Here is a 20,836-nt window from a genome sequence, read left to right as displayed (position 1 = left end):
CATAGCGGCCGCCGGGCTAGCTCCTCTTCGGAGTCGTCGCGCTCGCGGGGATAAAATTCCTGGTTCCAGTCATCAAGACGCCCTGACCACTGTGCTTTGCGCCGGAAGACACCAGAACAAAGCCCAGTGCGTCTGGGAAATAGAACCAGAACATCGATGCTCCCCATACACGAAGCCCCTCATGATCACGTACATGACAGCCTATGATCTTCTCGTCTTTTCTGATATCGAACCCCAAACTCTAGTTTCGTCATTATCGATGTCGCTCTCGGGCGTGTCAAGCTATCTGCCGCTTTTCCTCTCTGTTTGCCCCGCTATTCCACTCTCTCTGCGAAACAATAAGCCATGTTTTCCCAATCTACTGCTAGTCTATCTCGATCTACGTGCCATTGTTTTCCCTGTCACGGCTCTTACGCTATCCTTCGCGCCGCTTGTCTTGATTAGCCCCTTGTTCTCAGCGTTGCCTCTTGTTCAGACCGCTCTAGAATCTCTTGCATATGCTCTCCGTCTCATTCTCGTCTCCAGTACAAAGTAGCAAATCTTGTCCGTGAAATCTGTTCCCCTCGTTCTAAACCGTTATCCAGCTATCTCTGCTTGTCCTTCTCTGTGCTTTCCCTCTAACATGTCTGTACGAATGCGCTGACAACTTAGCTATGTACCGTGTAAAACCCATAGGATTGCCTATAAATGTGTGTAGGAGCTCTGTCAATATATCAGACCCATGCAATATTTATATTCCTAAGGGCATGCAACCAAACACAATCACGGAGGCCCACAATAACACATGGGCCGCGCCAGAGACGACCGCCAGATATGCTACCGGCTGTTCCGAGTATCGGCCGTCTACCGCAAATAGCTCGTTCTTGATCCCGCCACTGAGCCACATGCTCCCATTGTATTCTGCATGTACACCTACACAGATGATTCGTCGCATCATGGACCTTGTATTTCTACCGCCACCGCTTCACCAACCTCGTCCGATCCCGGGACGCTGCCGGTGTCGACGATTTCCGTCTTTAGCGTCTTGCCATCCATATCCCGCCGCCTATCCACCTCGACGTAGTACTCGTTATCACGCGCTCCCGTCCCGACCCACTTCCACGCGTTTTCCCGGACGAAATCCTCGTATGACCAAAGCTCTGGGCTAAGGTCTCTGAGAGGCCCCGCGTAAATGTAAGTTTGCGCGGGGAGTGGTGGCGGGAGAGCGTCGAGGGGAGGGAGCTCAGGGGCTCTCAGCGGCACAATGTAGGCGTCGGTAGCGGCGTTTGAGGGGGAAGAGCCGATGTTTGGAATTGCTGTGCGTGGAGGAGGCGTGTGCGACAGGGAGGTCAGAGGTCCTAAGGGGTGAACGAGTACATTCTCGCGTGTGTATTCCTGAGAAGGAAGGACGCGTCCATCAGGTTCGGGCGGAGAATCAGGAGCGCCGTGTACGTACGTCGCCTTCAAAGAGGTCTAATAGGGCGATGTCATTGTCGTTGAGTCCTGTCACGAGGCTGCCTCGGACGTTCAGCTCGTTCGCAGGAGGTTCAGTGTGCCCAGAGGTTAGGAAAAGCTCTCGGCTCTTCTCGAATGGCAGCACCGCCGGATAGTCTGCGTGCTGATCCACCATGAGCGCAAGCCCGAAGCAATCGAGGACAATCTCCAGGACTCACTCGTATCTTATGACGAGTATGTTCCTGCATGATAGAAGTGAACATGGGGCAAATTCATCAACGACATACGATGAGACTGGACGGTGGCAAATTTGCTGCTTAACCACATTCCGTTCATTGTGTACTCACAAGAAGCAGTGCCGGACATATCTGCAGTCTGCTGCCTTCATGGCCGATCACTCGCCGTAGAATCGAGGGATGAAGAAGAGTTCCATAGAAGAAGGCTGTGTGTGACATATCCCAGTCCCTAGCCTTCCCCCGCTACTTGGTGAAACGAGTCCGGTCGGAAAGAGTGCAAAGAGCAGCCCATCCAGATCATTCTAACCCAGGATCCCAGTCGGCTACTGTCTTCTGATATTCGTAGGTGAAAGATTAGATAAGGTGGGACCATCACGGCGGAGGCATGACGTCCTCGCTGTCAGCCACGACCGCTCGTATTTCGGCCGGGAGCTTTCGATGCCCAGATGACATTAGGGCAGACCGAGCCCATGAGTAGAGCGACCGCACATCCATCCGACCACCAACGGAGAGCCTAGAGTCCGACTAACCCGGGCTGGTGGCGATGCGGCCTGCGCACGTGGGGATATCGAGTCAGGCGACGGGTAGATAGGATCTCTCCATACTTGCTGCAGGCTACTTACCGCAATACTTCCCGTCGCTTTCCCCCTCCCTGTCGCCTGACTTTCTCATCGCCCACTGGGTCAACCAAGATCGCATAGAAGCAATAGAAGAATATGGTCCAGAAGATTCGCGAGGCGGAGGACGTGTTACGCGCGATACCCAAGCCTGGGGAATCCATGTACGAGCGCGTTCTAATGAGTCTTGCGATCGGCGGGGTCCTCACCGGTCATCGCACAGTCTCCCAGTCCCTGGAGAAGAAAACATCTTGATCACATCTGCGTTGCCGTACTGCAACAATGTTCCCCATCTCGGTATGTGTGCAAGTATCCTTTTACATAGGCCTCCAAACGAGCTCTACGCAGGGAACATCATTGGAAGTACGCTCAGCGCGGATGTTTTTGCTCGGTACGGATGCTTGTGCACACGTGGAAATGAGTCTATGCTGATGCCATGTCTGCAACAGTTATAGCCGTAGGTTCCCCACCAGTGAGATCGATCGCCTGCCTGCTCAAACTTCTAATCAGGCACTCGCAATCGGAAAACGCTCTACGTTTGTGGCACAGACGAATACGGTACCGCAACGGAGACACAGGCCCTGAAGGAAGGTCTCACTCCTAGAGCTTTATGCGACAAATACAACGCGATACATGTGGAGACGTACAAGTGGTTCGAGTTAAGGTATGGCACGACGCAGACCCTGTGTGACCCCAGACTTATCGTGGCAATCGCAGCTTTGATATCTTCAGCCGAACGTCAACGCAGAAGCATACCGAGTAAGATTTGTATACCACAATCGGCGTCTCGTCCGTTCATAGTGACCTCCAGGATCTGTCAAGAGATCTACCTGAATCTCGCTAAGAACAACTTCCTGGAGAGAGCGGAGAAGGAGCAGACATATTGCGAAGGATGCAGCAAGTGCGTATGACATGAATGCTCCAGAGAACTTGACTTACAGAACTCCAGATTCCTCGCAGATCGCTTCGTGGAGGGGACATGTCCTCACTGTGGCGCCGACGTGAGTTGCTGCGTTCTGTCCTACGTTGCTCTCCATTGATATCGGCACTTTCCAGGACGCGCGAGGAGACCAGTGTGACGTCTGTGGTCGTACGCTCGACGCTATCGAGCTCATCAACCCTCGCTGTCTCGTCGACAAGACGCACAAGGTTACGACGCGCACGACGGCACACATGTACGTCCGCCTCAACGAACTCCAGCCGCGTACAGAAGAATGGATCAGGAAGTCGTGGAAGAAGGGCCACTGGTCGCCGAATGCTGTCATCAACGGGGATGGGGAGCTCGTCGACGCGCGACTGAAAGGTGGCCTGCGACCGAGTCCGGTCACACGAGATCTGACGTGGGGTGTTCCTGTGCCCCATGTTGACGGCAAGGAGCACGAAGGGATGGAGAGCAAAGTTTTCTGTACGAATCTTATCTTCCATGTGCGTGATCTTGACGACTCATGTTATGTTGCAGATGTCTGGGTAAGCCATACTTGGACGACAGTCCTTTTCGCGAGACGCTAACCCTGTCCAGTTTGACGCGTGCATCGGTTACCCAAGCATCACGGCAAACTACACTTCTGAATGGAAGAGGTGGTGGTTCGACAACAAGAACGTGAACTTGTACCAGTTCATGGGCAAGGATAATGTCTACTTCCACGTCATCTACTTCCCCTCCATCCAGCTGGGTGATGGTCGCCCTTGGACCATGCTTCACCATCTCTCGACCACCGGTGGGTCTGTTCGACGCATGCTAGTCGGGTGTAGTATCTGACGTACCGTGCGATAGAGTTCCTTAACTACGAAGGTGGCAAATTCTCGAAGAGCCACAATCGTGGAGTTTTTGGGCCTGCAGCAAGGGAGACGGGTATCCCACCGTCAGTGTGGAGGTACTACCTAATCTCAACAAGACCGGAGACGGCGGACGCCATGTTCTCTTGGGCCGATTGCGTGAGTAGCGCTCTGTCCAATTTGGCAGTGCCACCAGCATCTGACATGCGGATCAGATCGCGGCCAACAACAACGTGCTCTTGAACAAGTGCGTCTCATAGCGCAAGACTGTGCTGATGGCTATACCGACTGACCCTCTTGATAGCTTCGGTAACTTCGTAAATCGCGCCCTCAAGTTCGTTGCCTCTCAGTATGAGAGCACGATCCCCGACAGCGGCGACGAGCCCGGGCCATACTCACCGAACGATGAGAACGACGCCGAGTTCATCACAGAGATTAACGCCCTAGTCAAGGAGTACGTCGACAATATGGACGCCGTCAAGCTTCGCTCCGGTCTGCACACTGTCATGACCATATCCGCTCGCGGCAACCTATACCTCCAGTCCTCTGGCCTGAACAAGCAGCTCATGACCGAGAACCCCAAGCGCTGCGCCCAGGTTGTTTCCCGCGCTCTCAACCTCATCTACCTCTTGACCGCCCTCGTCCACCCGTTCATGCCCTCGACCGAAGCGGCGATCCTCGCGCAGCTCAACGCACCCCCGCGCGCCGTTTCTACCGTGCTCTCGAATGACCTCCTTGCGGGCCACACCATCGGCACGCCGGAGCACCTGTTCAAGCGCATCGACGAGAAGATGGCCGACGTCTGGCGCGATAAGTTCGGCGGCAACAAACCACAAGAACCATCCCCGCTCGCTGAAGCAGCCGACGCGACGCACGTCGTCCCCGGGATGTCGAAGCGCAAGGCTGCGGCGGCGAAGAAGGCCGCGGACAAGGCCGCGGCAGCGGAGGCCACCGCGAACGCCCCGCCCAAGTCATCCGAGGTCCTCGCGTGGGAGCAGAAGATCGCGCAGCAGGGCCAGGTCGTGCGGGAGCTCAAGGCGAAGCCGAAGAGCGAGGAGAACGACAAGGAGGTCGCTGCGGCTGTGGACGAGCTGAAGCGGCTCAAGGCGGAGCTGGCCGAGTTGAGTCAGAAGGCGCAGACCCCTGAGGCCTGAGGCGTGACAAACCACATCGAGGCCACTGATGGTCGTCCGTTGCTTCAACGCTGACTGCCCGGGGACCTGCATGCAAGCGGGAGGATAGAAAACGAAAGCAGTGTACGCAACTTGTTGTATCAATGACCCCGGCGTGTTGCTAATAGATGCATCCGCTCGAGCCAATCTACTATCTGTTACCTTGCAGTCTATCATGGCTCCGTTGGGGCCTATCGAGTCAGTATCTGAGCAGTCAAGTGCTCGTGTCTCGGTGACTACATACCCAAGAGGTGGTGGTCAATCATGCGACATATTAGAACCTTGGGAGAAATTGCGAAGGCTCAGCGATCAATCTATCAGCATCCCCGTAAAATTGGCCGCAGTACATAACGCGCGCCCAAGACCTCTCACTATAGGCGGTCACGATGCTTTTGAGTCCGGCGCTGGTCATCGCTGGGAGGAATGTTAGGGACCAGATTAGGAATGGAATTCTGATATGTACAACCAAACAGATACCCCCGCCACCGGCTGCGGAGCCACAGGCTGACAACCACGCCACATAAGGCTCTTGGCGATCCGTGATCACTCTCAATGCTAACTTGTTCGAACGGAGAGGTTCACGGTCCGTCTTTTACTCCTCGCCTATATGCATTTGTATGATCCAAATATCAAACGCCACTTACATCCAGGCCGCAGCAGACCGGATTTCGTATATACCGCCGGGCTGGACGTGCGTTTTCCTAGGTCTTCATCCGATCTAAATCGCGCCTTCGCAAATCCGACAGATAAGTACGACGTTGCGACATGATGTGGGTTGAGCAGCTGGTTACGAAGGCAACAGCCATAGGCAGTCGTAGAGCAGCTATATACTAGTGTGACCCCAGAAGCGACGGCCCAGAATGTACTTCGTGCATATCTCCCTCGCATCTACCCCCATAAATCTCGAACTTGGCACACTTAGTCTGCATCTTAGACAGTATATACCTGTAAAATATGAAGGCAATCGGTGTAAGTTTGCTTCGAGCATCGTGGAATTACACGTCTGACCCCAGAAACGACGGAAAGGCGCCCATAGATTGTCATGTATGGTCACAATGCCGAAGACTGCCGATTGAAACACCGCTGTTATCAGTCATTTGATAGCGAAGTTGGCCGGGGCAACATTGTCAAAGCGCTCAGATTGAAAGTTAGCTTTATCTCGGTCAGTGGCTGAATGTCACGCTCAAGAGACCTCTTCCTATCTTTCGAATACTGCAACCCGGAACCCATCGGAGACTCAACAACAAAGTTTATTGAGAATGTTCAGAACACTTTGCGAAGTTACAGAAAGATCGGCGCTGCAGATCTTTTTGTGGCAGCTCACCAAGGTCAGTAAACCCTTGAAACCCTACTGAGATTGACTTGTATCGGGAGCAAATCCCTTCCGATTTCCTTCGTTCTTTTAGACAATGATAGTTTGGAAGTACGTCTTTTTGCGTGTAACCTGTGCACACTTTTTGACAGGGAAATGCGAGAACTGGAGGCGTGTCAGTAGCTTCTGGTGTCAGGCGCTTAATCCGTAGCTTCTGGGGTCACACTAGTAACTTGCGCGCTTACATGCCCAGGCTCCGTGATAAGCGCTGTGATGAGCAGCCCGATCGCCTTGCAAGCTGTAAAACTGGTAGTAGAACCCCTCACTTTGACAGAAATTGCAGTAGATGTGTTGAGGATAGGACTCGTGAGTGAATCGCCCCCAAGGGATAGCTTTGCATTAGGTTTTGCGCCTGTGACAGGGCAATCTGCTTGGCACCACAGGAATTCTACGCGGGCTCGGGAATTTGAAAAAGGGGGGAGGTACGACCTCTCTATCAAACTGCCCCAGACGTCTGGATGACCGCGGTGGTGGGGTGCGGGTGTAACACCCATACGTCTGGGTACGAGACCAAGCTTCCTCTGCTGTGGATACATAGCGTCGACGCTAACCGTACTCTCCGATTTGTTGGTTCAGACGTGCCTGAGGGGTCGCTATGTACGGGGTTACTTAATACAATGATGGCTTCATTTTGGGGGACCAATGTTCGGGTAAGCATATCGCCTCGTCGACCGGGGGGCACATTTGGGATTAGACTCGAACCAGTCGTTCGGGAAGCATCAGCGGAGATCGGAAAGAGGGGGCGACTGGTCAAAGTGGGCGCTCTTCCGCCACCTCGATTTGGTACTTCGGGTAAAAATCCCTCCTATTCAACGAGAATTTCCGACGACGCGCCCTTCCACTCGTGGTCGCATAGGAATCACATATTATTATATCGAGAGATGCATGTATTATTTAGTGAGTGCATAATGTATCACCACCTCCCGCTACCTGAGACACTGAGCCCTAAATTTTCATCTTCGGGCACAAATGGGCTCATCTGCGCCCAAAAACAGCGACTGAGGAGTCGTGTCGTAGAACACGGACACGAGAATCACAGGGTAGTCTCAAGGAGGAGTAGGGATTATTTTGATGGGGAAACCGGTCGAATTCGCGCCCTCTTAGACGAGGATGAAACATCTGAAGTATGCTTAAGATTGAATCATCAACTGCATGTGATAAAGCCGCAAACACCATCCCAACCGAGAGCGCTTGAGCTGTCAGCATTTCTCTGCGCGAGCAAGGTAGTTCTCTCACGGGGTACCAAATTTGGGCACCCTGCTGTGTAGGAGGGTGCCCAGATGGACCAGCCGCCTCGGTACTCAGTACTCAGTGTTGACCGTAAATCGCCATCACCGAATCCTGGCAGAGGACGAGCCGGTTTCGCAATATGTAAGGAGTCCCGAGAATTAATACTTCCAGAAACCAGGTCGACGCCACCATCGCGAATCGCCATAGGTTGGCAAGGTACGCGATAGATCGAGAGCGAACCAAGAGGCTCAATTTGTAACATCCGCAAGATCGGTACACGCGGTACATGATACTTACCGCTCTGGTGCGTCGGTTCCCCTGTGCGCCTGTGGCGCACGAATGGGGTCCAGGGCCTACCCGCTTTCTAGACGGACGTTACCGCAGTACAAAACGTCCCCGGCAGCGCAAGGACCCCTGTCATGTTCATGCCCCTGCGTCGTGCCAGTAGGTCCTCTTAGTATGAGCGACGTGGATCTCAAGTAAGTCACGCCACCGGCCCTAATGCCTCCAGAAACACCGTTGACCGTGTTATCTTCATAGCCAAGGGCTTGTGCTCTCGGCTCTCGGCATCACCGGAGCGTAAGTCGTTCATCGTAATTCACCCGCCAACGTTGACATTGGATATACACCTTTCAGATTGTTCGGCTGTGCGTGCGCGGGCACTCATGAAAAGCTCACAGAAAACTCAACTTTGCCTTCAGTTGCGACTTCTCAGTTCGTTTACTACATTCAAAATTACTGGCGCCATGATAGACTATTGTTAAGGATAGTTGTAAGTTGCTTCGGATCGTGTATGATCCATTATCAGTTTCATGCCGGACACCATGACGCAGGTACCTCTAGTTTGGGGCCTGGATCTGTTTCATCTCGTCCTTTATGCCTACACCAGTGCGTTAATTACCCTTCTCTCACAACGGCCTTGCAATTGAAACCGACCAGTATTCCAGGTCATCGTCTTTGCGCGTTCTAACACTGCCAGCGGTCTCGTGCTACCTTGGTGCGTGTATGCGTGTGTCCCGTGGAGCTTGCACTCATGGGTCGTTCGGGGCTTAGGACGGGGAATGTAAGTGAACCGACGCTAGACTGCCATACTGCAGCTAAACTCTACAGACACGCATTCACAGGCTCAGATCCTCGTTAACGTAAGCTTTATCTTATCCCCGCGTCGGTCTTATCTTATCCGAAATACCTGCAGGCCTGTCTGGTTGCCGCTGTTCAAGTGTGAGCCTCTCTATGTGTCTCAGGTTTGGTGCGCCTATTCATCCCTACCAGATTCTACCTGCATAGGATTTGGGGACGTGAGCGTTGAACAGACTCACCGAACCCGAGACGCCACTAACGTTGCTGAGATTCCAGTCAGTAGGCAGCTTATCCTGGTCATAGTTTTGGTGCGCCTTCACTTTGGCATCTGCTTCGCTATGATGACCTGAGACTCTACCCAGGGCATTGTATCCGCTGCGAACCTTGGTACGTTCGTCGTCCGCAGGCTTGCCATGCATTGACGGGTGCTAACCTGCTTCTCAGGCCTCGGGATAAGTGAGGTTCAGCCCATGTACATCCAACAATGGCACAGCTAACACATCACATTCGTCAGCCTTGATGGCTCAGACGTACGCCGAAATAGCTCAACTATATACATAGATATGTGCTGAACGACTCGTGCACAGCCTGATAATTGTTTCTGTAGCTGGACTACCAACGTTGAGTGTACGTCCTCAACCTGCGTAGTGAACGATTGGTCGCTGAGGCCTCGTAGAAATTCGATGTCGCCCTGAGTTCTGTCACTGCAGCCTCGGACATATTCATCACAATCACCCTCGTCGTGTTGCTCTTGATGTCAAGGAGAAAGGGATCGAGGTATGTTCTATCGCTCGGCACGCTCTTACCCGAGTCTCAATGCCTTCTAGGAACAATCGCTTGATAAACAGACTGGTGAGCAGTTATCTCGCGAAGTGTTCCATAGTTGCCGCGCTCAGATCACGGCCACTCTAGATGTTCTATCCCATCAACACCGGATTCCTGACTAGGTATACGCAACATTCTCCGGGATAGCGTCGCGCGTGCTAACGTGTACGTAGCCTCTGCGCTATTCTGTCTCTCATCATGGTAATACGGTACCAATCTATCGCGAGAATATCGGTGCTGACGCTCAGACGGTGCAGATCACCACTAAGAAGGGCACCAATTTCTATGTGTTCTTCTACTACATCGGTACAAGACGTGCGTGCTCTATTTTTCCATAACCCAACCAACCCCTAACTATAGATGACAGTGTATACGATCTGCATGATCGCCAGTCTGAACGCTCGTGAAAGTCTGCGCAACGACATGGCAGACGCTGCTGGTATCCACTCCATCCCGGCCATCCGCACACATCCACAGCACACTACGAGCAGACTGGCAGGCTTGAGGAAATATTCGGTGCGTCGGGTGCATCTTGGTTTTCCGCCTTAGTCGAGTAACGTCGTTCGATGGCAGTTCTTCGCCACCCAGCCAAGCTCCCGGAGCGGAAGTGAGAGTCACAGTGGTGACGCCCCCGCCGTCCTGGGGGCGCAACCAGCCCCAGGAGGCAAGGCTCGTGGCCTCGGCGAAGGACATTCCGCCGACGACTTGCGACGCGTTCATGCCTTTTCGCTCCTCCCGAAGTCGTGATACGAGTCGCTTATCACTCTCTTTTTGCTTCTGTCGCACATCCGACACATCCTAGTCCTTCCTGACGTCTAGTCGGCATGAGCGAGCGCCCGAGGAAGTTCGGTGAATGCCTTCATGGAGCGGCGTACGTTCTGAGTCTGGCTTTGCACATATCGCCCTGCCACCTTTCCCGACGCCCCTCTTCAGAACGTATAGTATTTCATATAGATGTATCTCCCCCGTGTCAGGTCGGTTAGACACAGACAGCTGCCCTTCGATTGGGATAGGTCGCGGTGCCATGTTGTATCCACTTGTTGCCAATATATCGCAAGTGCTCCAAGTGACTTCCTCTATGACTTACCGGCCAAGCTCAACGTCCAAACATTTAAAACCTGCGTAGATCGAATACCATTGCAGGTGTCGTAGTAGCGGTGATTTTAACAGTCTTGCCTTCACGCGCTCCGCGGCGACCGGCGGTTTGATGTCGCGGCGAGAGCCGTGAACCGTAGTCGGACGCTAGTATGCCGCCCGCCTGCCTGTCTGGTGTCCGCTCGCCACGTCACAGGCAACGCGAACATCGACGACACATACTCAAGCACGAAATCCACTCCGCGTGCTCGTGAGCTGCAAGGCCAAACCGGTGGTGCTCACGACAAGCGGATATTCCCGAAAAGGTACGTTCGCGACATAGCATGCCGTTTTGTGATATCGCCGGGCGCTTGGTGGTTCCCCCGGGCAGGTTGTATGAATACCAGTCAATAAAACTGACGTTCCGAGTATGCGTGGTGACTGCGGCCATAGGGCTGCACATCCGCCCAATATCTAGCTCAAACCTCAGATCACCATCTGCATCATGGCCAGCTTCGAGAAGACCTTGAACATCAAGATTCCATCGAAAACCGATGGTTGGAATCTCGACGCTTGGAAGTATCTTCCGAAGACTGCAGGAGCCGAACCGAAGGGACTGCCCGTCATTGTCATGTAGGGGTCTACCAACGCCTATCAGCGACGTCATGCTTGCCATGTAATGACATGTGTGATAGGGCGCATGGCATCTCCGCCAACAAGTCGATGGGACTTGGTAAGTACGCAGAAGAATTCGTCGGTATGGGCTACGGCATTGTCGTATTTGACTACCGACGGTGGGGAACGTCCGGTAAGCTCGTATTCATGACTCAGCCGGGGTAGACGAAAACTCACTAGATAACCTAGACGGTACCCCAAGACATGTTGTCTACGTCTCCGAACAGCTTGACGACTACAGGACCGTTGTCAAGTATGTGAGGCAACAGCCTGAATTTGATCCCCAGCGGGTAATCCTTTGGGGCACAAGCTTCTCAGGTTCGTTCAGCGAGATGCCACAGAGGACGTCAGCAGCAACTCACCTTGTTTACACTATAGGCGGTCATGTCGTCAACCTTGCTAGCGAGGTAGAGTCTCAGACGACCTATTCGACGTCGTGCATAAATAACTGACGGCATTTTCTCAGGAAAACCTCAATGTCTCTGCTGTTGTATCACAGTGCCCCTACTTGGGCAATACGCCCTTCCCGCACATCAGTACGGCATCCATCAAGACGATGTTCGCGGCTATCTCCGACCTACTCAAGCAGGCTATCGGGCTCAGCCCTAGATACATGCCCGCCGTCGCCCGTCCCGGTGAGGTGGGCCTCATGACATGGGCAGATAATTACGAAGGCATGTTTGGCATCGTGAAAGGGGATGCGTGAGTGCCTGGTACATGCCTGCCTGGGAGCTCATGTGCTGATGTTTACACTTCGGTCCAGCATCTACCCGAATGAAGTGAGAAGACCCGGGCCCTGAAACGCTACTTCTTCGCTGATCCCTCATGACAGGTCAACGCATCAGCTATGCTCGACTTTCCCCTTTACACGCCCTCGGCCTCAGCCTCTCGAGTAGCATTTCCTACCATCATCATCGCAGCAGAGCATGACAGCCTCTGCCCAATAACTGAGGCAAAGAAGGTCAAAGACGCGTCCAACAAGGTCGAGCTTGTGACTTTGCCCTGTGGTGAGCCTTATCCTCCCGGTCGGATCGGTGTCAAGTACTGAGAGGCCCTCACCGTTCCACACAGGTCATTTCGATCTGTACCCCGGCACAACGTCGGCCCACGATAAGACGTTGGAGGCCATGAAGAAATTCTTGCTTGACCACGTCCCGCCCGTGCGTTCATCTTAATGACGCCCTGGCCTTGAGAATCTAAATACCTTCAAATTGATGTCTTGTGTTGTTCCGCTGTACAATACCTTGTCAAAAGCTTCAAGCCTTTTCCGGACGAGGCTCGTCATAATTCATAGCGACGACGGACTCGATGAGTTGAGATATCAGGTGCCAGCGTATCACGTTGGATCATCGTATGACGTTAAACGAGGGAAGTTCATCGTGTGAGTACATGAGGGTACCATACTACTCGCCGACGTGATGCCGTCGTGCCTCGATAGCCTCTGGCGATGTAGGCTGAGCACGGATATCGGAGCGCTCGAGCTCTCGGTAACGCGCACCCTCGCATCTTTCAAAAAGATCCTCAAACAGGTATGCGTAGCGAATGTCGCGAAGAGTGATCCCAGGTTGGACCCGATCCTTGCGCCGCTCTCCTGGATGCGAGGCTGGGCGTAGCCCCGAGTGGGTGTGCACTCTGATGGTTCTGGTAGCCTCATCTGAAGAGTCATCGATTGTGGGGTGGTGCTGCAAGGAGCGGTCATTGTGTGCCTACGTGACGGGTGCAGCGATGCCGATAGGACTTACGTTCTCGGATTGTGTCAGCTCCGACACCTTGAGCATGAACCCGTCGAGATTTGAACGACTCTCAAAGCTGAATGCCTTCACAAGTTCAGGAGCTGGCTTGTTTCCGCCACTGGTTTTGGAGGGCCGAACGGTCCAACCTCGAGAGTACAACGGCAAGAGATACGTCGTAATCTCTTCGTCTGTAAGGAAGGGGCATGGGTAGGGTGGCGCTGGGGGGAGCCCTGGAAGAGGCGCATCTGGCAAGCAGGATGGTTTGAGTCGAAAATTTCCAGGAGACGTCATAATTAAGTGGTTGCATCTCGCTGGTGATGTGTACCGGACACCAGCACAGCGTTAGACGTAGTAATTGGGTGTAAGAGTCTCACCTCGGCTGAGGTTACTCATGAGCCGTCCTAAAAGAATGATACGTGTGGATACAGGAGAGGAGAGAAGGGTTCTGCGAGTCGCGGGGAACCTAGGTGCCGATGATATAATGCGTTCCCCTCCAAGTCGGAGGCTCGTCGTACGTCCGCTATGATACCAGGAAGCGTTACAAGGCCATTCAGGGCAGAGAAATGGCTTCGGTGGCCTATGAAGGAGTGCTTGGTGAGACCTGATAGTCGCGAGAGCCATCGTTCGATGCGGTGGGCGTTGCCACGCGTTCGGAGTCCGGGACATTGAAGTTGAGGACGAGGGCCGACAAAGGCAACTTAGACGCCGAACACGCTACGTCAGACACTGGGGACGCCGACCGACGGCTTATTTGTCACTTGCCCTGTATTGCCGTGCAGTCATCAAGACATCTGGCCAAATGTGACGAGGATCTTTCAATATGTCACATGAATTTGACCAGCGTGCTTTTACAAGTCACCAAGACAGTACCGTAACCAGGGCGTAACACTTAGGACTTGAGATTACCTGAGACGTTATATGCCTGATATATTTGACCAATGACCACGATATGATCGATAAGCAATGTTCTACCACAACGATTAAATCACGAGTCCTATAGACCAATGCTCTAAATGAGACAATTAGAAAGGAACCAGCAGACAGACGACCTGCCAGAGACGGCTCAGGGAGTGGCAGTCAACCTGATGTCGGTATCGCGAGGTTCTTCACATGCACTATGCTGCAAGCTGAGCCTGTGAAGGCCAGTGGAATATGCGGGCGACAATCGGTCTGCATCGCGATGTTTCAGGATCCTGCTGCGAGTCGTAAGTGGTGGTTTGTGTTTCTATCTGGTCATAGCAGCGAAGCAGCTTCACGCTTCTTGCTGTCTTACAAAAATGAGTCCTCTTCAAGCTATGAAAGCGACCGCATTCAAGCATTAGGGGGCACTCAAGGGGGAACACCCTGACGGTTGAGACGATCACAGCAAACAGGGGTCCGGAGGACATGGAGACTCACAAGACGCTCACGCCGGTGACTCTAGCCCCAGACCCAGCCCTCTGGTCGACATTCGAGTCGACCTCACAGCTGTGTGTGCTGCCCTACATCGAGAGATTACCGTTGATTGGGACCGGCGTGATGCTCACACGAGCGTGGCATGATCTGATCTGAAGGCGAGGACGGGGTGGAGGTGACTCGTAGCTCGTGCCCATGCATTGGGGTGCTTCGAGGAGTGTCCAGGGATGAGGTACCTACCTTGCAAGGACGCGAAGCAACTGAAAGATCCGCAGGTGTATAGTACGAGAGGGGCGAGGATCTGTAAGCCGGCGAATCAGTGGATCGCACCACATCGACGGGCGGCCTGGCTGGTTCCCCCGTCCTGGGGCATCTTCATCCGACGACCGGGACTCTTCAGTGCCGAGGCTAGTAACAGGCGAGTAGGATGGCAAGAGATGGCACAACTCGGTCGATCGTCGAGAACCCGTGAGTGCATTCCGGTGGGGCAAGCATCAGGACATACCTGTCGCCGAGGCATGACTCAGGATGATCCACATGCTCCTGGGAATTCTCGGCACGTGATTGCATCCCAGGAGGCGGTCCGTGAATGAGAAAATTGCGTGGTTGGTAGACTGAGTGTGCAGCAAGACAGACCATGGCAGACACCGTTGGCATAGCAAGACGATGGGGAGGGTGCTAATCGGCAAGTATATTCGGTCGAGCGTTCCAAAACTCGTCGCCGATTATATCACAGTGGCAGAGCTCGATGGTAGTGCGGACTCGGACCTTTTTCTTCGACGCTTTCCGTGGCGCGCCTGAAGACACGACCTCGGAAACCTCTTCCGAGACGGGTAAAGGGGTCGCTTCCAAACCGTCCACGCCCTCGGTCTCCGTCGACACCTGACAAGCATCAGCCAAGCTTTCTGGACTGAGACGATCGTACGGACCTCCTCCCGCACCAACACGCTGCCTTTCCTGAACCTAGCGGCGAGCTCATTGTAATTGATGCCGAAGCGGGAGAAGAGCATCTCATGCTTCTGAGAAGACACAGTGCCCTAGGAGCATCGCGTAAGTCTGCATTCAGCTCCTATCGAAATTTCGGACATACCCTGAGAACGGCGTGCGCTTGTGTCGTTGTCTGACCTCCCTTCAGGACGAGAGCCCAGAAAAGCGTATTGTATAGATTGTTGATGTGGGCTGATATCAGTGAGCGATCGATTGTTCTTCATGACGGTCCGAGTGGGTGCCACATACTGTCGGCCTGTCTCCAGGAGAAGTAATCGCGGACTACGGTTGTGGAAGGGTAGAGCACTATTCGACCATCGAATGACGGACAATACTTCAACGGTGTATCGGAAAGATACTTTGACCAATTGAACACGTATGATGACGTGAAGAGAGAGGTGACCGTTGTGAGAATCTTTGCTTCACGTCGGTTGTATAGCGTAGAGCTCTTGCGGAATAGGAAACTAGTAATGAAGCCGTCACTGACTGCAGCCTAGTATGAAGACAATCAGACAGTATCACCTGTACTCATCCGATTCTCCGAATGCGAGCACAATATCCTTGAACTCGGTCATTACATCACGGGCAGCATGATCCATTAGTTGCAAGGCCCTTTCATCGTTAGGCTTCGCAAAATTGTGCTCCTCAGACAACCTGCGGCGGCATGGTCAGAACAGGAGGCCGCACTGAACATGCACTCAACTGACCGATGGAATGCATGACCGTCGATGCGAAGAATCATGAAAGTGCCCGGAAGCAGCGGGTCTGGAAGCTCAAAGTTTCTAACATAGGCAAACTTGCTTCCGGCCATTTTGCAGTCCGTCGCCTCGTTGCGATATCGAGCAAGCACCCGATTCGTGCGATTGGAGGCACGTTGTGTCCTGTGTTCAGTTCAGAGGCGGTGTTTTCGGCTAGAAAGCCTCGAGGGCGGACAATACGTGCCAATCAACGCCTGGTAGCGGCGAGGCGCAAGGGAGGCGTTTCCTTATCTGGGTCGCTGTGACTCGGTCGCCAACACCAGCCCTGGACCCCGTCACAGCGCATCACATCCTGCGCCTCCGGGTCACTCCGCTCTTGCTCTCCGACCACCACCATCGCCCCATCGCTCGCCTATATAGCCCCGACAACCTAGTATCGTCTCTCGACATCAAGCGCACGCATCCGGCACCCGTACTTGACACTCATGAGCACCGACTCCGCCTACCCTGACTTCTTCCGTCGCCGCCCCATCGGGCGTGCGCCGTCGCCCCCGACATGGGCATGCTACGAGCAGATCCCGTATGGGGATGACTACAGCGACAGTGCGTCTGACAATGACTCGTGCTCCGAGGACGAAGAAGACTATGAACACGCCCGTTCCGACCCCGAGCGGCCCGTCTCTACCGGCGACGCGCGATCCACCCAGATCGACGGCGACTTGGAGATCGATGAGGGCGACGACGCTATCTCCTCGGAAAAGGTTGCCGAGATGAAGAAGGACGTCAAGGGCAAGCAGCGTGCAGTTGAGCACTTTGAGAGTCCCAAGCGAGAGCATAGAAAGAAGCACCGCCAGCAGCCAGTGTTCACTCTCCGGCCCATTTTGACTATTCAGAAGAGCCAGGGCTTTGTGTGGAATCAGGTGAGCACTTGAAAGTTCATTTCCGTCGTATGCGTTGCTAACTTCGTCGATGATGTCATGTAGGACCTGTTCGTCCCGCCGTACATCAAAGACAGATGTTCGTTCCTTTTCCTTGTCCCCGATCCTCGTGAGCTCACATGAATGCATGATCTTGCCGTCTGTGTTGTGCCATCCAGATGTCGCGTCAACCTCTCCCTCAAATTCCCGTGGCTTCGTGTCGTCTTCCGTGTCTTCGACGAACTCGTCCATGATGGACTACGAGGTTGAAGTGGTTGAGATTCGGGTTCGGGAGGGAGAGTTGAACGACATCATTCCCTGAATGGCACCCATTGACGAGCCATCATCCCAGTTCGTTCTGTACTTTGCTCCATCGTCTTCCGTTCGCTATGTATTATAGTGCTAGACGTTTGACACCTCTCATTCACTGCTCTCTCGTATACCTCGTCCCTTGTGTACCTTAGGTACTCACGACTCACTCACCTTTACCGCGTTTCTGCACGCAGTATACATCACCGAACTCCATACTTTCGTATACTCTTCTCCAGACAATTATCGTACAACAACGTAAACCCCCAGTCAGACCCAAACCAAGATCGCGTGCACAGTCATATCGCGGCCAAAAGCGCATCCTCGACCTCTCTCATGCGAGCGGCTTCTTTCTCTCGTTCCCTCTCCTTCTCCTTAACGGCCTCTTGCTCGCGAGTGACGACGTACGACGGCGTCACGTAAGGTTTGTAGTCGAGATGCCTCTTGACGTAAAAGCACATGTACGCCTGAGAGTTGAGGCAAGCACCGAGCGTCGAGTGCGTCACCCTGTGCGAAAAGCAAGCAAGCAGGTGGGTGCGCGACCGATGAGCACATTGCATGCAGAAATGGTGAGGGCGTCACGTGGAATCGTGGAAGGACGTACTTGTCGTCATCGTATCGGTACCACTGAGAGCGCGCGGATGCACGAACGCAGAGGCGCACGAAACCGACCGGAGGGAAGCAGGAACGCGGTGTAGTGGTACACCCGTAAGCGGTGAGAGAGGTGAGAAGCGCATGTCAAAGTGACGGTGAGAATCAAGTAATGGAGCGGCGAGCCGGAAAGGACGAATGCGGATGCGGAGGGAACGGACCTCGTCGTGCGAACGCGCAAAACACGTATAGTGCCCGTTGTCGATCTGGCCCTCGTGACAGACCACCGCGAAGAGGTCGTATTCGTATAGCGATGCGGGACCGAGGTTCCTGTCCCTAGATGAGCGCGGGAGGGAGGGGCGTGGAGGTGGTGTGTTAGTATTGTGGAAGACTTGGGTATTCATTCAATGGGACTGATGGACGTGGGGACGGCCAGGCCGCCGTGCGAGGCGGCATGGGAGGACAGCGTACTCGAGCCCGACGTGACACGGAGAGGGAAGAGCGCAGAAGAGAAGAGCGAGCCAAACCAGGGTATGCTTACGGGATAAGGGAGGCGGGTGCGCTGGACTCCTTGAGCTGCTCCTGCTTGTGCATGACCAAGGTCGTATATGGCGCCATGTTTAGCGAGGCTGGGAAGCGGACGGGGGCCTCGATCTTGCGAGCCGCCGACTTGTCGACAGATTTGTGCTCAAAGCGCTGAGTTTAGCACATTATACGGCGCACGAAGGCACGGCGTCGCGCGGGGACGAAAACGGGAACGGAGAAGAGATGCGGAAGACACGGGCAGGTATGAGAATGCGACCCGCGGGGCCGGCAAGGGCAAGGGGCATTGGTGAGATAGACGTGGACAGAATTGGATAGGAACGAAGTCAAAGGTGTATTCGAGGGCATTTGGAAACGGGCATCGAAAAATGGTGTGAGCTTGGGGACGGCTGCTGCTGCGAATGGTCTCATGCTCTCACCTTGAATTGGAAGCTGAGAACGGGAGGCAGCTTCCGGATGCTCAAACGTTTGCTTGCCTACGTGGACACGAGACATGATGAGAACGGACGGGATAAAGACAGATAGACGTACATGAGAGGCCTTGCCGCACTTCTCACAGCTATACTCGTTAGGGCCGAGTTTTTCCGGATGGGTGAACCTGACGTCAACGGTGGTGAAGATGAGTGCGTGGAAAGGGACGGAAGCGAAGAGAGAAAGAGGAAGCCACGGGGAATCAAGGAAGGGACCTGCCTGCGAAGACACGACGCTAGTGTCAAGGTCTGCTCGTTCCCGGTTTCGCCCTTGAGTTCTAGACTTATATCAAGCATCGGATCGGTTTTGTCCGCAACCTTCCCGCAACGCTCGCATTTGACGTCGCTCTGCAAGAGGCCCGCGAAGGTCGAGTGAATAATGCAGATGCACTGCAGCGATGTCGAGCCTCTCGACGTGGCATGGATTTGATTGAGAGCGGTGATGAAGAACTCGTGGGCATCCTGTTGTGCATAACCTGACAGCTCGGATGATACCCTCCACATCTTCGCAAGGAGGTCGATAGGGCCATAGGGCGTGGAATTCTCGGAGTATATCTGTTAAGTTGAAGGTCAATTCACCACGTATTTTGTGGACGCTATGAGTACCACTACCTCCGAATATAGCTTGTCCATTTCACAGGACGTGCAGTCTTTGACCTTACAGAGCTTGCTGTTGTGCTTATCGCTGAGGTAATAATTGCGCAGCAACGGGTTCGCGATGAAAGACTGCAATATTACGTTCATGAAGCAAGTCTGTCCTAAGTTGAGGAGACCTCGGCGGCCTTTCATTGAGAAAGATATCAGTGTAACGCACCAACCTTGTGACGTGGGCGACGAACCTTGACATGGAGCAGGCAGGGTGCTTTCGAGCGCAGCAACTTCTTGTGTACTTGGTACCCAGGCGACGAATGGTTCTCTTCCCTTTTTAGATTTGTCTGACCAATAACATCATATATATGGGGGCGGAAGCTAGCGTCTCACACGAACCTTCAAATCTAGTGGCGGTCTCTTGTATCCTGAGATTCAATGAAGAGTAGGCGCGGACCAGTGTGCTGTCATATACGAAGTCGTCACATTCAATACAGAATACATAGCCTGTTTTGACATCAACACCTACACGCATCGAAGTCAGCGACTATTTATAACGAGAGAATGGGAGTGTGGAGGTGTCCGGTACCGCCTTAAAGAGCAGTCGAGCCGACTGAGCGGTCTGTGAATGACCTACAAAGATCGTGTCCAGAATCCTGGAGGTGTCTCTGGATATGTTTATCCTGCCAGCAGCACGCCATTGAGCAGTGTAGGCATGCATATGGCCTTGAAAGTGGAAGCTGGCAAACACCGCATTCCGGCGGGGCAATCTGGATATCGGGCGTGTCTCGTTAGCAGAAATAACACAAAAATTCGCTGTAAGCATGCTTGCCTTGCGACGCTTGGCGGGATATGCAAATTCGTGTGCGCAATGAGCATGCCATTTAACCACCGCATTGTATCTGCTGAGAAGTGCCGCACTCTCGGAATCATCGTCGAAAATCGCAGAGAGGTGTGGGCATTTGCCACTCTCCGGATCCAGCCCCGATGACATGACCGACAGAGTGGAGAACTCTGACTACAAGGCAACCCAGTCCTTGTGCAGCAAAGCGTACGCTTGTGAGCCTGTGTACTGGGGTTGAGGCGGCTATAAGATGGTGCAACGGGGCAGGGA

General features: G+C 53.6%; 6 protein-coding genes across 6 annotated transcripts; 3 read left to right on the top strand and 3 right to left on the bottom strand.

Moving 5' to 3' along the window:
- Positions 1–933: 933 nt before the first annotated feature.
- Positions 934–1,889, bottom strand: DICSQDRAFT_52231 (uncharacterized protein; the record flags this gene model as incomplete). The annotated part of the gene is made up of 4 exons (XM_007362480.1): positions 934–1,374; positions 1,436–1,597; positions 1,653–1,676; positions 1,782–1,889. The coding sequence occupies 4 exons, from the start codon at positions 1,887–1,889 to the stop codon at positions 934–936; spliced, it is 735 nt and encodes a 244-aa protein (XP_007362542.1).
- Positions 1,890–2,315: 426 nt separating this feature from the next.
- On the top strand, positions 2,316–5,873 carry DICSQDRAFT_178343 (methionyl-tRNA synthetase). The gene is made up of 14 exons (XM_007362479.1): positions 2,316–2,451; positions 2,511–2,584; positions 2,636–2,678; positions 2,737–2,744; positions 2,798–2,951; positions 3,005–3,046; positions 3,099–3,188; positions 3,237–3,288; positions 3,344–3,692; positions 3,747–3,754; positions 3,807–4,005; positions 4,062–4,222; positions 4,279–4,310; positions 4,368–5,873. The coding sequence occupies exons 1-14, from the start codon at positions 2,387–2,389 to the stop codon at positions 5,215–5,217; spliced, it is 2,127 nt and encodes a 708-aa protein (XP_007362541.1). The 5' UTR covers positions 2,316–2,386; the 3' UTR covers positions 5,218–5,873.
- Positions 5,874–8,296: 2,423 nt separating this feature from the next.
- Positions 8,297–10,489, top strand: DICSQDRAFT_166903 (uncharacterized protein; the record flags this gene model as incomplete). Its single annotated transcript, XM_007362478.1, has 22 exons — positions 8,297–8,316; positions 8,378–8,416; positions 8,474–8,484; positions 8,539–8,609; positions 8,671–8,725; positions 8,777–8,834; positions 8,891–8,900; positions 8,962–8,979; positions 9,033–9,058; positions 9,110–9,135; positions 9,194–9,225; positions 9,280–9,304; positions 9,362–9,373; positions 9,432–9,447; positions 9,505–9,544; positions 9,594–9,694; positions 9,745–9,769; positions 9,830–9,864; positions 9,916–9,943; positions 10,000–10,057; positions 10,110–10,258; positions 10,316–10,489. 22 exons carry the CDS (start codon positions 8,297–8,299, stop codon positions 10,487–10,489), a joined length of 1,029 nt encoding a protein of 342 aa, XP_007362540.1.
- Positions 10,490–11,321: 832 nt separating this feature from the next.
- On the top strand, positions 11,322–12,666 carry DICSQDRAFT_166902 (alpha/beta-hydrolase; the record flags this gene model as incomplete). The annotated part of the gene is made up of 8 exons (XM_007362477.1): positions 11,322–11,449; positions 11,512–11,624; positions 11,681–11,809; positions 11,870–11,898; positions 11,958–12,193; positions 12,255–12,270; positions 12,324–12,498; positions 12,563–12,666. 8 exons carry the CDS (start codon positions 11,322–11,324, stop codon positions 12,664–12,666), a joined length of 930 nt encoding a protein of 309 aa, XP_007362539.1.
- A 2,631-nt stretch (positions 12,667–15,297) lies between these two features.
- On the bottom strand, positions 15,298–16,417 carry DICSQDRAFT_52423 (tRNAHis guanylyltransferase; the record flags this gene model as incomplete). Its single annotated transcript, XM_007362476.1, has 6 exons — positions 15,298–15,483; positions 15,537–15,656; positions 15,710–15,798; positions 15,856–16,070; positions 16,129–16,260; positions 16,314–16,417. 6 exons carry the CDS (start codon positions 16,415–16,417, stop codon positions 15,298–15,300), a joined length of 846 nt encoding a protein of 281 aa, XP_007362538.1.
- A 282-nt stretch (positions 16,418–16,699) lies between these two features.
- On the bottom strand, positions 16,700–20,792 carry DICSQDRAFT_178340 (cysteine proteinase). Its single transcript, XM_007362475.1, has 13 exons — positions 20,555–20,792; positions 20,360–20,492; positions 20,122–20,247; positions 19,974–20,069; positions 19,747–19,916; positions 19,355–19,689; positions 19,196–19,262; positions 19,084–19,140; positions 18,663–18,817; positions 18,343–18,457; positions 18,135–18,157; positions 17,288–18,037; positions 16,700–17,224 (listed from the first exon to the last, which is right to left on the bottom strand). The coding sequence occupies exons 1-12, from the start codon at positions 20,714–20,716 to the stop codon at positions 17,830–17,832; spliced, it is 1,647 nt and encodes a 548-aa protein (XP_007362537.1). The 5' UTR covers positions 20,717–20,792; the 3' UTR covers positions 16,700–17,224; positions 17,288–17,829.
- Between the last annotated feature and the right edge of the window lie 44 nt (positions 20,793–20,836).

The sequence above is a fragment of the Dichomitus squalens genome, assembly GCF_000275845.1.
Source record: "Dichomitus squalens LYAD-421 SS1 unplaced genomic scaffold DICSQscaffold_4, whole genome shotgun sequence".
Classification (NCBI taxonomy): Eukaryota; Fungi; Basidiomycota; class Agaricomycetes; order Polyporales; family Polyporaceae; genus Dichomitus; species Dichomitus squalens.
Note: the sequence above shows the minus strand (reverse complement) of the source record. Positions and strands in the feature narration are given on the sequence as shown.

Excerpts from the sequence above, each read along its gene's own strand:
- DICSQDRAFT_178343 (XM_007362479.1), top strand. The coding sequence starts at position 2,387 with ATGGTCCAGAAGATTCGCGAGGCGGAGGACGTGTTACGCGCGATACCC. Across the intron at positions 3,047-3,098 it reads TCAACGCAGAAGCATACCGA|GATCTGTCAAGAGATCTACC; the intron begins GTAAGATTTGTA and ends AGTGACCTCCAG. Across the intron at positions 4,223-4,278 it reads TGTTCTCTTGGGCCGATTGC|ATCGCGGCCAACAACAACGT; the intron begins GTGAGTAGCGCT and ends CATGCGGATCAG.
- DICSQDRAFT_178340 (XM_007362475.1), bottom strand. The coding sequence starts at position 20,716 with ATGTCATCGGGGCTGGATCCGGAGAGTGGCAAATGCCCACACCTCTCT. Across the intron at positions 20,248-20,359 it reads GGATTCTGGACACGATCTTT|GTGTTGATGTCAAAACAGGC; the intron begins GTAGGTCATTCA and ends CGATGCGTGTAG. Across the intron at positions 19,690-19,746 it reads TGGACAAGCTATATTCGGAG|ATATACTCCGAGAATTCCAC; the intron begins GTAGTGGTACTC and ends TCAACTTAACAG.